The sequence below is a fragment of the Dendrobates tinctorius genome, unplaced genomic scaffold (assembly GCF_039654945.1).
Source record: "Dendrobates tinctorius isolate UK_male_01 unplaced genomic scaffold, ASM3965494v1 ptg000032l, whole genome shotgun sequence".
Classification (NCBI taxonomy): Eukaryota; Metazoa; Chordata; class Amphibia; order Anura; family Dendrobatidae; genus Dendrobates; species Dendrobates tinctorius.
In genome coordinates, this window is record NW_027361700.1 from 28697197 (window position 1) to 28712386 (window position 15190).

At 38.6% G+C, this 15190-nt stretch overlaps 2 protein-coding genes across 2 annotated transcripts; both read left to right on the forward strand.

The window, feature by feature from the left end:
• Positions 1–2661: 2661 nt before the first annotated feature.
• Positions 2662–7514, forward strand: LOC141086539 (keratin, type I cytoskeletal 19-like). Its single transcript, XM_073572677.1, has 8 exons — positions 2662–3198; positions 3427–3509; positions 3596–3752; positions 4179–4340; positions 4425–4550; positions 5018–5238; positions 5552–5592; positions 6605–7514. The coding sequence occupies exons 1-8, from the start codon at positions 2689–2691 to the stop codon at positions 6697–6699; spliced, it is 1395 nt and encodes a 464-aa protein (XP_073428778.1). The 5' UTR covers positions 2662–2688; the 3' UTR covers positions 6700–7514.
• A 1432-nt stretch (positions 7515–8946) lies between these two features.
• LOC141086538 (keratin, type I cytoskeletal 19-like) lies at positions 8947–13712 on the forward strand. The gene is made up of 8 exons (XM_073572676.1): positions 8947–9540; positions 9865–9947; positions 10077–10233; positions 10356–10517; positions 10676–10801; positions 11366–11586; positions 12138–12172; positions 13512–13712. The coding sequence occupies exons 1-8, from the start codon at positions 8974–8976 to the stop codon at positions 13571–13573; spliced, it is 1413 nt and encodes a 470-aa protein (XP_073428777.1). The 5' UTR covers positions 8947–8973; the 3' UTR covers positions 13574–13712.
• The last annotated feature ends 1478 nt before the right edge of the window (positions 13713–15190 follow it).

A 15190-nucleotide genomic window follows, 5' to 3' on the forward strand; every position in this document is an offset into this window, starting at 1 on the left:
TGATGCATCAGCATTAAATAGTATAAGTTGGTGAAGTGAGAAAAATATAGCCATAAATTAAATTTATGAGATAAAATAACTAAAAATTGGCATGTGCATATGTATCTACCCCTTTTGCAATTAATCCCCTAAAAATTTATAGTGCAAGCAATGGAGGAAGGTGCTGTGGTCAGATGAGACCAAAATATAACTTTTTGGGCCACCAAGGCAAATGCTATGTCTGGCACCAAATCAACACAGCTCATCACCCCAAGAACACTATCCCCACAGTGAAATATGGTGGTGTCATCATACTGTGAGGATGTTTTTCATCAGCATGGATAAGAAAAATGGTCCAAGTTGAGGGGAAGATGGATTGTGTGAAATACAGGGATATTCTTGAGCAAAATCTGTTTCAGTTTGTCAGTGATTTGAGACTTGGTTCACCTTCCAAAAAGACAATGACCCAAAGCATACTGCAAAGCAACACTCGAGTGGTTTTAGGGAAAATATTTAAATATTTTGAAGTGGCTTAGTCAAATCCCAGACTTTAATCCAACTGACAATCTGCGTTTAGTCTTGAAGATTGCTGTTCACCAAAGGAAACCATCTAACTTGAAGGAGCTGGAGCAGTTTTGCCTTAAGGAATGGGCAAAAATCCCAGTGGCAAGATGTGGAAAGCTCACTTGCAACAATTGCCTCAAAAGAAGGCTCTAGAAAGTAGTGACTTTAGGGGGTGAATAGTTATGCACACTCAAATTTTCTGTTAGGCTATGTGCCCACGTAGCATTTTAAAACGCACACTGAAAACCGGACTCCTTCCCAGAAATCACAAGTTTTTTTCAGCGCGATTTCACCGCGATTTCACCGTGATTATGTTTGCGATTTTGCCGCGATTTTCACGTGCGATATTCAAGCACTTTCCAAGCGATTTGAAGCATTGCTTGGAAAGTGATTCACAGGTTGGTCACACTCGTCAAACATAGTGTTTGACAAGTGTGACCGGATTTTTACTATTGAGGCCGCCTATGCGGCATCAATAGTAAAAGATAGAATGTTAAAAATGATAAAAAAATAAAAAAATCTGGTTATATTCACCTTCCGACGTCCCGCGCAGTCTCAGCGGCGCTCCCGTTCCCAGCGATGCCTTGCGAGACCTGTGATGATGTTGGTCTCGCGTTGCTATAGCAATATCATGAGACCGCTAGAGTCACACGAGACTACGTCATCACAGGACCTTGCTGCAAGGCATTACTGGGAACGCTGAGGCCGGGAATGCAGCGCGGGACGTCGGAAGGTAAATATACCCCATTTTTTTTATTTTTTATTCTTTTTTTTACAGGGGTATGGTACCCAGGGCCTGGAGGACAGTCTCCTCTCCTCCACACCGTGGGTACCAACCGCACATGAGACGCTTAACTTCCCGCATGGTGGGCATAGCCACATGCAGGAAGTAAGCGATTCTCATGCATTCCTATGGGTGCGGAATCGCGGCAATTCTTTGCGATTCCGCACAAAAGAATGACCATGCTGCGATTTTTTCCGCGATGCGATTCCGCCTCGGAAAAAAGCGCAGCAGTAGCACAGCATGTGCGGAATGCCATAGGAATGCATGGGGGGCGTTCTGTACACGATTTTTAAACGTTTTCGCAGCGTTTTCGCGCTGAAAATCACGGCAAAAACGTTTAAAAATCGCTGCATGGGCACATAGCCTTATTTTGTCCTATTTGTTATTTGCATCACATTAAAAGAAAACCAAATGCTCAGTTATATGCATATTCTTTACATGAACTGATGTAAACTCCCCAAAAAAGTGAATTTCCCGGTTGTGAGGTAGCAAAACACAAAAAATGCCAAGGGGGGTGAATACTTTTGTTTGCCACTGTCGCTGTTTTCTTATTTCACTAATAACTTTGTCAAGAGTACATATTTATTTCTATAGGAAGATGGAAATATTGTAAGCTCCTGGTAAAACCCTTTGACATAGGCTCCTCTTCCATAATGACAAAAACATAAAAAAAAATTTATTTTAGCACTTTTTTCCCCATTTAGTTTCTAAGCCATCTTTGGTTAGAAGGACCCAATACACAGTTGAGTTTGTTTTTTTTGTTAGACGTTGGACCTTACTGGTCATCATAAGCAGCCTCATGTTACACCAATATTGCCATTGTAACCATATGCAGAATTAAATAACATACTTTGTATCTCTTTAGCTGATAAAAGAGATTCTACATAAATAACCGTTTGGTACTTGTATACGTGACATTTGCTACTGACATTATCGTTCTATAACCATCAATGCTCAAGTAGTTAAAAGGGTTTGTAATCATCAGCCATAAGCAATATGTGAATGAAATCTTTGATGAACTAAATACTGAAATTGATAGGGTGGGTCAAAAGTTTACTTTTTTGCTATTTTATATAATTAAGCTTAAAAGACAATTACAACAGATGACAGTCACTGCTGGCCATGCCTTTACTCTCTGATGTTCTAAAAATTGCTAACTAGTCCCAATTTAAGTAATTTTAAGTAATGTGCTGGCATCAAGAATGACTGAGAATCTTAATAATTGTATGGAAATTGCACATCTTTTTAAACATCTCATAGTGACCACAGCATATAAAAGGGAGAACTGCACACGGTAAGACATCAACTTCACTTCCAAGGAAGATACACTGACGACCAGTCAACAATCAAACTTCATCAACATGAGCCACAGCCAGCACAAGCAGAACCATTCTCTTTCTGGACACTTCAAATCAAGTGTTCATCTTAGCAGCCACTCTCCTAAGCTTCCCAGCCATATGTCCTCAATTCATCATGGTGGTGCCCATTATGGAGGATACCATAAAGCTCACCATGTATCTCATAGTACTCACAGTGGACCGATTAAGCCTATTGTCTTTTCCAAGCACTCTTCCTTCAGTCATGGTAGCAGCTATGGAGGTGGACACAGTAGCCATAATCTTGACAGTCACTTTAACAACATGGGCACTCATGGTGGTTGGAAGAATGAGGGATTTTTTAATGTCAATGAGAAGGAAACAATGCAGCTTTTGAATGACCGTCTTGCTACCTATCTTGAGAAGGTCCGTTCTCTGGAAAAAGAAAATAATCAACTTGAGAAGAAAATCTGTGAGTGGTATGATAAAAATGCTCATGCATCACTACCTGATTTTCAGCATTACCACAAAACCATTGAAGAACTTCAAAATAAGGTAAGTGATATCAGCATCTGAAACTATTTCTTTGAGGAGTTTTAAGTCTACTGAAGATGAATATACCCTAGAATTAATTCTCAGATTTTAAATTATGTAAATTAACTAGATATGCATCTCAGATATGTTACGGAGAGTGGGAAATTAAAAATTTGCAGTATGTAGTATATCATGTAGTTGATATAAAATATACTACAGGAAACTTTCATCAATCTTTCTTCATAACAGATCTCAGCAGCATCCGTTGAAAATGCCAAGATTGTCCTTCAGATTGATAATGCTAGACTAGCTGCTGATGATTTCAAGAACAAGTAAGTTCAACCAGATAGCTGTAAAAGTGAAATAGTAAAAGAACTTTAGACATTCATTTTCAATTGCTTTCTGTGCTTTCCCCAAGATTTGAGATGGAGGCTAGACTGAGAAACTTCGTTGAGACTGACTTGAATGGATTGCGCAAAGTTCTTGAAGGCCTAAACATAGAGACAGCAGATCTGGAGATGCAACTGCAAAGTTTGCAAGATGAATTGCTTCAGATGAAGAAGCACCAAGAAGAGGTATGTTTAACAGAATACTGAATATAGTCACAGTAGCACATTTAAGGGGTGTGTTTACCCTTAAAATGGAAAGTGAGCTTCTTGTGATGCCCTCAGTTCCTTATCTACACCATGCTGAAGCCTGTTATGACCATGGCTACATGACAACCAAAATTCCTGGAATTTGAAGGTTAGCCCAAGTCAGCAGTTGTAGAATTTTCTGTGTAAACAGTTGGCTGGTTTATGTCATTGCTTGTTTGACATTCATGGGCAGCACAAACTTCACATACTAACTGCTAGAAGACATAAGTGGATTTCCAAAATGTCATTCAACCCTAGTGTAAGCTAACATTATGTAAATAAATGTCGCTGAGTAAATGTGACTTTTTGCCCTCATTGTTCTAAGGCTTTTCAGAAATAAGATTTCTTTATCTTGTGTCTTGGAAGGACATTACTGCTCTACGCAACCAACTGGGTGCCAGGATCAATGTGCAAGTGGATGCTGCTCCATCTGTTGACCTTAACAGAGTCTTGTCTGAAATTCGAGAACAATACGAAAACTTGATGGATAGGAACCTCAAGGAGGTTGAGAGCATGTTCCTTGCAAGGGTAAAGTAGCCAATCTTACTTAACTTTCTAGAAATACCTTACTCTCATGCTGTTCATTTTTGACTGTATATCAATTCTTTTTAGAGTGAGGAATTAAACCGTCAGGTGGCTTCTGGGTCCGAACAACTGCAGTCAGTGCAAACTGAAGTTATTGACTTGAAGCGATGCCTGCAAACCCTGGAGATTGAACTGCAAAGTCAACTGAGCATGGTACAAATAATTATTCAAGAAAATACAAAAACTAATTTGTATATTTAAGGTATATTTATTGATGATAGAAGTATATGTGTTTACCCTACTAAAATAGATGTCTGAGTATGATACCCCTAGTTGATTTTTTTTTTTTATTATGGCTGATTTTGTGGGTTCAGATACATATATACCCAGTATTAATGTTTGGGTGTGTGCTTTGGAGTCAATGGTGTAAAACCTCTCTAAAGACCACTTCTTTCAGAGGAATACTCTTCTAGTAGGATTTTGATGTCACAAATTATTAATACTCTTATAATTTTATAAATATTGGACTCTTCTTTAAAATGACCACTCATCAAGAAGATCATATATATCATTCAATTTTGGCTCTTATTATGTGTAAGTTCTGATGGATTCATCAAAGAATCCCACTTAGTTAAAACAAGAACGGACATTTTAATTGAAATATATTCATCTGTTTGCAGAAGTCAGCACTTGAGTGTTCACTGGCAGAGACTGAAGCAACATTTAGTTCCCAGCTTTCCCATCTACAAAGCCTCATTGACAATGTAGAAGACGAGCTCTCGAAGATTCGTTCAGAACTAGAGCGCCAGATCCATGAGTACAAAATTCTTATGGACCAAACCACCTATCTAGAGATGGAGATCACAACATACAAAAGACTGCTTGAGGAACAGGACATCCAGTATGTGAAATTTTCATAATGACATATCATATCATACCGCTTCAAATAAGAAACTACAAAAGAATTAACTAGCAAAGGAGTACCATAGGTTATAGAGATAAGGTTCTAGACACTTGTATGTAAATTCCTTCCACAGATCATTATTTGATGGATCTCCCATGTAGAAAAAATTGAAAGTACTTTAAAACATACAGGTTAGCCAAATACTGAGGAATTAAAGACTGCAAATAAATTAATATTTAATATTTTCTTACAATGATCTCGATGATTTTTTACATTGCACATTTCAAATATGAACTATTATTCGTTGCAGTATGCCTGAACATCGCCATCATGATAAGATCAGCAAGGAATGTAAGTATCACAGTCACGTAATATAAAAATGAACATGTCAATGGTAGCATTCTACTTAATCAAAATATAAACAATTGAATAATTTTTCAGTTATTTCCATCTTTACAAGTTGGGTTATCAGCACCTTTTGGAAGATGGGTGATATCTCCTAAAGATAGGAACAAACATGACAGAATAATAGTAATAACTAAAAAGTTCTGACATTGCATAATTAATCATTCTAATCTAAAAGTTATACTGATATTTATGGTCTCCAACTGGATCAGTACACAATAATATTTAACAGAGTCTAGACTAATATTCATCATCCCCATAGATTCCCATATTAACTACAATTTACAAATTACCTTCTTTCTCATTGTCATGGTGATCTGTTTGATAAGACCCCCCAATAAGACTATTATGTTATATCATATAAGATAGCTTTTTAAGGCTCAGCCTTTTTTGCATAGTTGCCACCAAACATTATACTTGAATGGAACTACCGAAAAACATAATAATAATCTTTATTTTTATACAGTGCTAACATATTCCGCAGCACTTTACAGTTTGCACACATTATCATCACTGTCCCCGATGGGGCTCACAGTCTAGATCCCCTATCAGTATGTCTTTGTAATGTGGGAGGAAGCCGGAGAACCCAGAGAAAACCCACGAAAACATGGGGAGAACATACAAACTCCTTGCAGATGTTGTCTTTGGTGGGATTTGAACCCAGGACCACTGAGCCACTATGTACAAGAAATCATCCTCAAAAACATAACACTCGGGTGTAACACTGAACATGTTATGTCCATCAAAAGGGTAACTTGAAACCTCAGGGCTCCAATGTAAAATCGATAAGTGTCCATACTCACCATTTGTGAATAATCATACTGGTATTTTCTTATGAGGCCGATAAGCTTTTAACCCTTCTTCCCCCTGCAACTGTTACCTTTTCAATCTCTATAGCTACACCACTGATGGTCATCATGACTTAACCTTGACTAAACCTTATTCATTCTCATTGCAGTATCACTCAGCCTCTCAAAAAAACATGTCAGTTCCCATGAACCTGACCACGCAAAAAGCCACCAAAGCAAGGATCATGGTCACCAATCCAAGTAATCATTCAATCATAAGGATGCAGCACAGAACAACGTGAACACCACGTGAAAACTTGATCGAGTGTAGACTGAAGATGGGAAGGGCTTTATTCTATGAGCTTTTGATGTCCATGTAAAATGGATATCTACAATTATTTATGTTAGTATGACTGTCTGGTGAGTTTTATGTGTCTAGGGTCTTGGGCTAAAGTTAAAATTGTCAAAGGGAAATAATTGTGCCATCCTTTCATCTAACAATATACTTTATATCTTCTTACTTATTTCAATAATAGGCTTTTAGTATTTGGCATATGGTACAAATGGAAATACTTACAATTAATTTACTGCACAAGACTGACAACTGTCACCTTGTTGTATACCAGTGCTTTATTAGCATTTTTAAAAATTTGTTTGGGATTGAAAAATTGTACCACTTTTATTTAAAGGTACTTTTTGGTATTGCAGCTGATCCCTATTCAAATGAATGGGATTGAACTATTATACTATACATAACCATGGGCAAAATTAGTGCTGTTTCTAAAAGAAAAAATAATGCATTAGACCCTATGTTCTAATCCCAGACAACCTGTGAACCCACACAATATCTGCTGTTTTGGGCAAAGTTATCTAGCACCTTCACTTATGCATTCAAAATGATAGTAATAGTACCCAATACTGGAAAAGCATCCAAGTCCATCATCAGTAACGGGAACTATGGCCTATTGTTTTTCTGATTTTCTCCATGCCTTAAAATCTAACCATTGCTTGTGTTATACCTAACTTGTAGTTGTGTTTTGTAATATTATATGTTGCTGCCATTTGCCCTTTTAATACTTCAGAAATAAAAGGTTCTTCTGCTTATTGCATATTGTTGTATTGTCTGTTTGTACTATACTCCTATAGTCTCTCAATGTAAAAGGATACAATTAAATAGGTTACATGAGATTAGAAGAAAAGGAGAATACTTCAAAGTGTTTATTCACACAAGTGGGGCTGGTCTGCAATGTGATGCACAGCCCACATAAAAGAGTGGTGTCGTTTTATGTCTGTCTTTACTGTATAAATTTACAGCATGTCAGAATTTGTGAGAGAATCTCTAGCAAAATCTGGTCTTCCCCATATTAATGAATCTTAAAGGATCTTCCAGACTTTCACATGAAGATTTTGGCCCCCATAAATTCAGAAAAGGCAATATGTTTAATCAATTTCCATGTTAAAATCAAGTTCTGCCTTTGCAGTTCCTTTAGCATTGTCAAGTAGAAATTGATCCTTTACAATGAGGGATTGTGGAAAATTTAAATTCCTCTTGCCCTGATTTAGAACATTCAATATGTCGATTCAGAACATACAGAGTGACTGTTCCTGCCTCTTGGTGTGAAAATAAAAAAAAAGAACTCGCACCAATAGGGAATAAGGATGGTCTGATATGACCCTTTGACAAACTTTCTGCGATATAGTGCTTCATGGTCTGCCTCTCTGGACCAGTGATATTATATAGTATGCTTTTTGGCAGCTTGGCACCAGGGACGAGATTGATGGTGCAGTCATAAGGACGATGTGGAGGGAGTTCTTGGCACCCCTGCTCCGAGAACACATCCCCAAAATCCAACAGGTATTTAGGCACAGATTGGGTGTCCACCCTTGCCCAAGAAGTATCCTTGACAATACTTAGGAGAGGGCAGACCCTCTAGCACATAAGTCAATACCTTCTGAGTGCATGGCCACTACCTGTAGCTGTAACTTCATATTCTGTGCTCACAGAAGAATCTACTAACAATCGTTCTATGCAAATCGGAGTATGAACGGCCTTTCTAAACACACCATTAAATGACTGTGGTTTGGCTTGCATATACTCGATCGGCGGTCATTTAATGGTTTGTCTAAATGCAGTCAAACTGGCTTTATTTAACTTTTTGCCCAAAGTAGTTTTATAATTTTTCAGTTACCAAGAAATAATATTTTCAATATATTATTAATAGCAACAAGCAGTCTTTCATGTGTCCATAATGCTGACTTCCAAACCTTTTGTTCTAGCTCTATAGGTGTGGTGAGTATAACGCTGTTGAACAGCTCTATAATAAATTTGTCACAGTTTCCACCTTTCCTATGATCTTTCTTAAGCAAGCATACAAATGACTTCTATATAAATCACATCAACCGGCAAATGAAACAGACTATGATGCCTATAAAGCATTTAATTTTCTGTAACACCCCCTGTCCTTTTTATAAAATGAGCTCTTACACTTGGGTTTTCAAAGAAGCTGTTTAGTAATCTGACTCTTGCAGATCTCTCAACATGAGCCATTGTATTAAGTCAGGTCATTCTACAGCTGGATCCATCAAGGGAACCAGCCATAACATCACCAGTCATATCTCAACTCTCCACCATAAGCTTCATCATGGGGATTCACATAAAATTTCCCATCATGGACCATCTCATGGGACTCTTCATGGAGGATTCCATAAGTTACATCATGGGACCTCAAGTCTTTCACATCATGGAGGTCACTACAGGACCCCAAGTGTCCATGGAGGATCTGGAGGGAAAGGAATCTCTATTTCCAAGCATACTTCTATAGGTCATGGATGTGGATTTGGAAGTTTGCATGATCACAGCACTCACTTTGGCAGCTTTGGAGGCCACAGTGGTTGGAAGAGTGATGGCCTCTTCAATGTCAATGAGAAAGAAACCATGCAACATCTAAATGATCGCCTTGCTTCATATCTTGAAAAAGTTCGATCATTGGAACATGAAAATGCACAGCTGGAGAGCAATATAAGAGAATGGTATGAAAAGAACCAACCCAGCTCTATTCCTGATTTTAGCTGCTATTTTAGGACCATTCAGGATCTTCAAGGTCAGGTGAGGATTATTTAATGTATGGCATTTATAAACATAGGCACATTCATGGTAATCACAAGTATTATATTATATATTGAAATTCTAAATGATATATTCAAAATGTACATTTAATACACCACTGGAAAGCTTTGTACAGTAAGTACAATCTATATATATTCAGAAATGGAACTTGCCTAAGGTAGCATGGAATATTGGGACACTATATAATTGTCAACAATTGACTGGCTGTACTACTGTACTAAATTACGGATCTATGATGTTAGGAGTGAAAAATACTATGGAAGACCCCTACTAATCTGCTGTAATTTTTTCTGTTTTATTTAGATATCTTCTGCTACTATTGAAAATGCCAGAATTGTTCTTCAAATCGACAATGCCAGACTGGCTGCAGATGATTTTAAGAATAAGTATGTTACTGACACTTTAGACTAAATCAGAATTGTTGAATATGTTAGTCGTCATATGAAGACTCAGTTACTGAAACCCTAAAGTTGTCCTGATCATAATTCTGGTGCTTGTATTGTCTTTTTCTGTAGGTATGAAATGGAACTAAGACTTAGAAACAATGTTGAGGCTGATGTTAATGGTTTGCGTCGAGTGCTAGACGAGTTGACCAGGGAGGTATGTGACTTGGAGGGTCAAGTTCAGAGCCTGCAAGAGGAGCTACTACAGATGAAGAGGAACCATGAGGAGGTGATATCTCACTTCTGTTTTATCATACAATGGTACCTTGTGTATGAAAATAAAATTCATCTGTCAACAGACAGAGGGATTCTTACAATGTTGCTGATCAATATCTGTATTTGTTTTTGTAGGAAGTAACCTCTCTACGTGCTCAGTTGGGTGCTAGAGTCAATGTGGAAGTGGATGCTGCTCCATCAATGGATATGAACAGAGTATTGTCTGAGATTCGTGAGCAATATGAAAACCTGATGGACCGAAATATGAGGGAAGTTGAGAGCATGTTCCTTCAAAGGGTATATCTTTTTTCTTACAAAAGACACATTATTCATTGCAAATGTTTCTTGAACGCTAGGCATTGCATAACATATTACTATGCCATAAAGAATATACAGTATATAAATAAATATGTATTTGAGTCTTCATTTAGCATTTCATGCATCCCATTTACTAGAGTGAAGAACTGAATCGTCAGATGGCATCTGGTTCTGAACAACTGCAATCTGTCCAAACCGAGGTCATTGAATTAAGACGCAATGTCCAGACCCTAGAGATTGAACTACAAAGCCAACTAAGCATGGTAAGTGTAGCACCACAAGATATCAGTAAGCGTTTATTTATACCAGATTTAGAGTACACTCACACTGGCACAGATTCTCTCATGCAAGAGAATCAGGCCGATTATGCTAATGACACTCTGATCAAACTCTGTCAAAGTTGGATATGAGTGCCACCTGAGTGTGATCCGATTCTTTCACATGAGTGAATTGTATCACAGGTGCAGAGAAGATGGAAAACTTAATTTCTCCATCTTCTCGATTGTTGTAAGCGTACGTCGGACTGCATTCAGATGACATCGAAAGTGTAATCCAATGTTTCACACGAACCCATAGACTTGTATACATTGGAGCCACTAGCAGCCTGAAAATCGGCATGAAAATAATCACAGATCTTCACTGCCCCATAGTATAACATTGGGCCCAGTACTATCTGGTAAAACATTTAAGCAAGCCCTTAAAGGCAGAATGGTCTATCATAGTACTGGGGAACTCACTGTTAGGTCCAGATCTGACATAATTGTAGGCCCAAATGATCCTGCAGAAGACAATCCGCACCTCATTTCTATTTTCATTTCATTCTACAGAAATCAGCTTTGGAAGGTACATTGGCCGAAACAGAGGCCACTTTCGGTTCCCAGCTTTCTCAGTTGCAATGCCTGATCAACAATATTGAGTCTGAGTTATCACAGATCCGTGGAGACCTAGAACGTCAGAACCATGAATACAAGATCTTAATGGACCAGAAGACACATCTGGAAATGGAGATTGCCACATACAAGCGCCTTCTGGAAGGTCATGATATCCAGTACGTAGTAACAATTTAATTTTATAACAATTTCTCATGCTTAAATAGCATATGTTGTTAGAATTCACAAAGTGAACTACATTAATTATTAATTAGATTTCTAAGCCCTGGTAATGCTGGTGTACTTTCTTTGAAAATCTGTGTCAGTATAGCAACAAATAATACTTTTTGAAAGTTTTTTTGCCTGATTTGAAATGAAATTTTTAGTCCAGCACTAACTAGAATCATTATATAATGATTCTAATATCAGAGTTATATAGCCATTCCTATAGGGATTCTCAAAGTATGCACACCAGCCTGACAGGTCGAAGTGGTTTGTATAAAATTAACAATGTCTTGTGAAATCTAGTGACAGATTCTGTAGCTAGCGACACTTCTGTAGCTCTTCATATAGACAAATAATTTTACCTGTCTTTCCCTTTGAAACTGTCTTTGAACTCTAAATATTAAAGGCTGATATTATCTTATACGACTTATAGAACTATTGAATTTACTGTCGTTCTTGAAGAGGTGTATAAGATTTTGCCTAATTTCTATTTTACCCTTTCCAGTGTTACTGGGCACCACCATTCCAGCAACAAAGAAGGTAAGTTTAAAAAGAACTGAACTATATGGTGGCATCTGGGAACAAATATTGGATTTTTTCTTCATAAAGACATTTTCTAATTTGAAGCAACTTTTGCCCAAAACTTAAATTTGCTTATACATTTCCCACAAATAGTAAAATTAACTGGCATCATCCGTGCTTCAGCCTCTGCCTCCCACTGTATGGGCCATTCTCCTCTTCTCCAAGATGACTGCCACAGAGGTGCTGTAAAAAATCTGCACGCCTTACATGCCTTTCTATAGCTGTGCGATGGGCAAATGCCGATGATAATGGTGCTCTTTCCATCATCGGCAAAGGAGATGTGGCTCAGACTTTCAAAATTATTCCCCATATAGCTGCAGTGGCCTTCTTGTAGAAAAAGAGAATGGGACTGTGATCTTACAGAGCGAGAACAGTAGGCACCAGATTGTGATTATACATGGAAAATGACTCATAATATTTAGGCTTGAGGGACCAAGTTGGCTTTAAGGTATATTCTTCAATTAGATTCTGTGCATATATAGCCAGGGGCATAACTAAAGTAGGTGCAGGGGTTCCAATCGTATCGGGACCCTGGAGCCTAAGAGGTCCCAAAAGTCTCTTTAGCCTATATGAAAAGACCAATACTATTAAAAACTTGCCATAATTTGGGGCCCCATTGGAGCTTTTACATTAGGGCTCATGAGTTTCAAATTATGATTCTGCATATATCATGTATGTTGCAGCCCATAATTGCTAGGGTTCAATATCATAGATCCAGCGGACTTCATGTGCCATCTTAACATGTATCTACGATAGTAATGTTTCTAGAGTGAATGACGTGACTCTGTATGAGGCACAAGGACCAATAGCACTGGCCATTAAGTATATGTGCAAAGGTCTAAAATTAATGGTGGCACTGTGAAAACTGTGTTTGAGGCTTAATGAAGTTTTGGCATAAACTTTGACACAATAACTGAGCACTGACACGCCCAAACTATTTTTCTGTAATTTTATTCCAACCCAAAGACAATAAACTAGCACCCTTTGGGAAATTTAATAAAAATAAAGTGTCAGGTAAGAATTGAGAATTTGCTCATAGTAACCAATCAACTGTATGATTTTATGTATTTAAAAGGCTCTTAAAATTGAGAGCTGAAATCTTACTGGTTGCTCAGGTTATGAAGCGGTAGCTTGACCCTGGGCCAGAGGTGCAACTTGAAGTTAATGTGTCCCCAAATATAATAATAGTGACTGTCTACTTATGCGCAGAGGGCACAGACGCAACAGATGTGTTATAAATATACAGTATATATTAATGAAGAGTTAAATTCTATCTTCTTCTTTCCTTCTTCTACAGTATCCCACCATTCTGTGAAGATCATCCACACTCCTGAGCATGTCCACCACACCAAATGTTAGCAGCTCAATTGTCAGAAAGTCATCATTAGGCTGTAGATTTCGTACATGACAAAAGCGGGTGACGTGATATTGATTTATTCATAGCGGAATTCTTTGCTTCTTCTTCTAAGCATTGTTTTGGGTTCTTTACTTTAATAAAGATCTTTCTTGTGCAAAATTAAATGCTGTGGTCAGTTATTAAAATGGCATTGTCACACGTTTACTGTGTATGCAGGAAAAAATGAGTGCATATGTTTTTCACAGACAGAACACATACCCATTGTACTCTATGGACCTGTTTATACCAGTCTATAGGTCCATTAAAATTATGGAAAGCACAAGGGCGGTATCATTGGCAACATCGTAATTAATAGGTAAATCAAAAAAGAAAAAAATAGAATGGCACTAAGAAACAGTCTACTTACTGGTGGAGTGGGTGGACTCTGAGTCAGCAACACTTTGCAGGGTGAAAGCACGGTAATGAAGGTGCTTGCTTGAAGAAGCACACATGAGCAATCCAAAAAATAAGGAAATGAGGCTGGTTTCACATTAGCGCTTTTTAAGCGCACGCACGGCCGGGGGTAGCTCCGCCCCCCAGCCGGCTCTCTGCCCGGCGTGCCCGCCCCTTGCTTGTAGCGCCGCCTCCTAGCGCACAGCGGCGCCTGCGATCGGCGCACCCTATCTTTAGCATAGGGTACGCAGATCGTGCACAGGCCGTGCGCTAGTTGCGCTTTGACCTGCGCTGCGCACTTTTAACGGTGCGCCGTGCGCGCCAAAATCAAACTTTTCGGATTTTGGCGCGCACGGCGCACCGTCAAAGGTGCGCAGCGCAGGTCAAAGCGCAACTAGCGCACGGCCTGCGCACGATCTGCGCACCCTATGCTAAAGATAGGGTGCGCCGATCACAGGTGCCGCTGTGCGCTAGGAGGCGGTGCAACAAGCAAGGGGCGGGCACGCCGAGCAGAGAGCCGGCTCAGGGGCGGAGCTACCCCCGGCCGTGCGTGCGCTTAAAAAGCGCTAATGTGAAACCAGCCTGAGCTGCACACTCCGTTTACCGTATCATAACAAACTTAAGTCCTTTATTTTCAGAAAAGCATACATGGACAAGGTTTGTGAGGGCAGGATAAGTGCAGGCATGCAGGCAAGAAACAGGACTACGGCTGTTTCACGTTAAACACGCTTCCACGGGTCAAGATGTAACAATCACTATGTCATTTCCTTTTATGCACCTCATTGTGAAAAATTTGCATATAATCACTATACAAACAAAATTAAAAAAATTTAAAAATATACAAAAAACTGCAATTAAAAAATGACAAACATTCTTACATATAACAAAATACGTTGATTGCAATTCAGATAGAAATGATAATAAAGCACATTATTACAAGAAGCAGGAGTAATCTAATCTTTCATTCAGTCCTAAGGGACCTTGCGCATTTGCTTTGATGATCCATTTTGCTTCCCGTCTCAGCAGGATTTTATTATGATCACCTCCGCATGGTGGAAATTTAACTACTTTCAATCCTGCAAAATGCAGGCATTGAGGATTAGATTCATGTTTCTGTTGGATGTGCTTTATAAATCTTAAGGGGGCTTTACACATAGCGATATAGCTAGCAATATCGCTAAAACGTC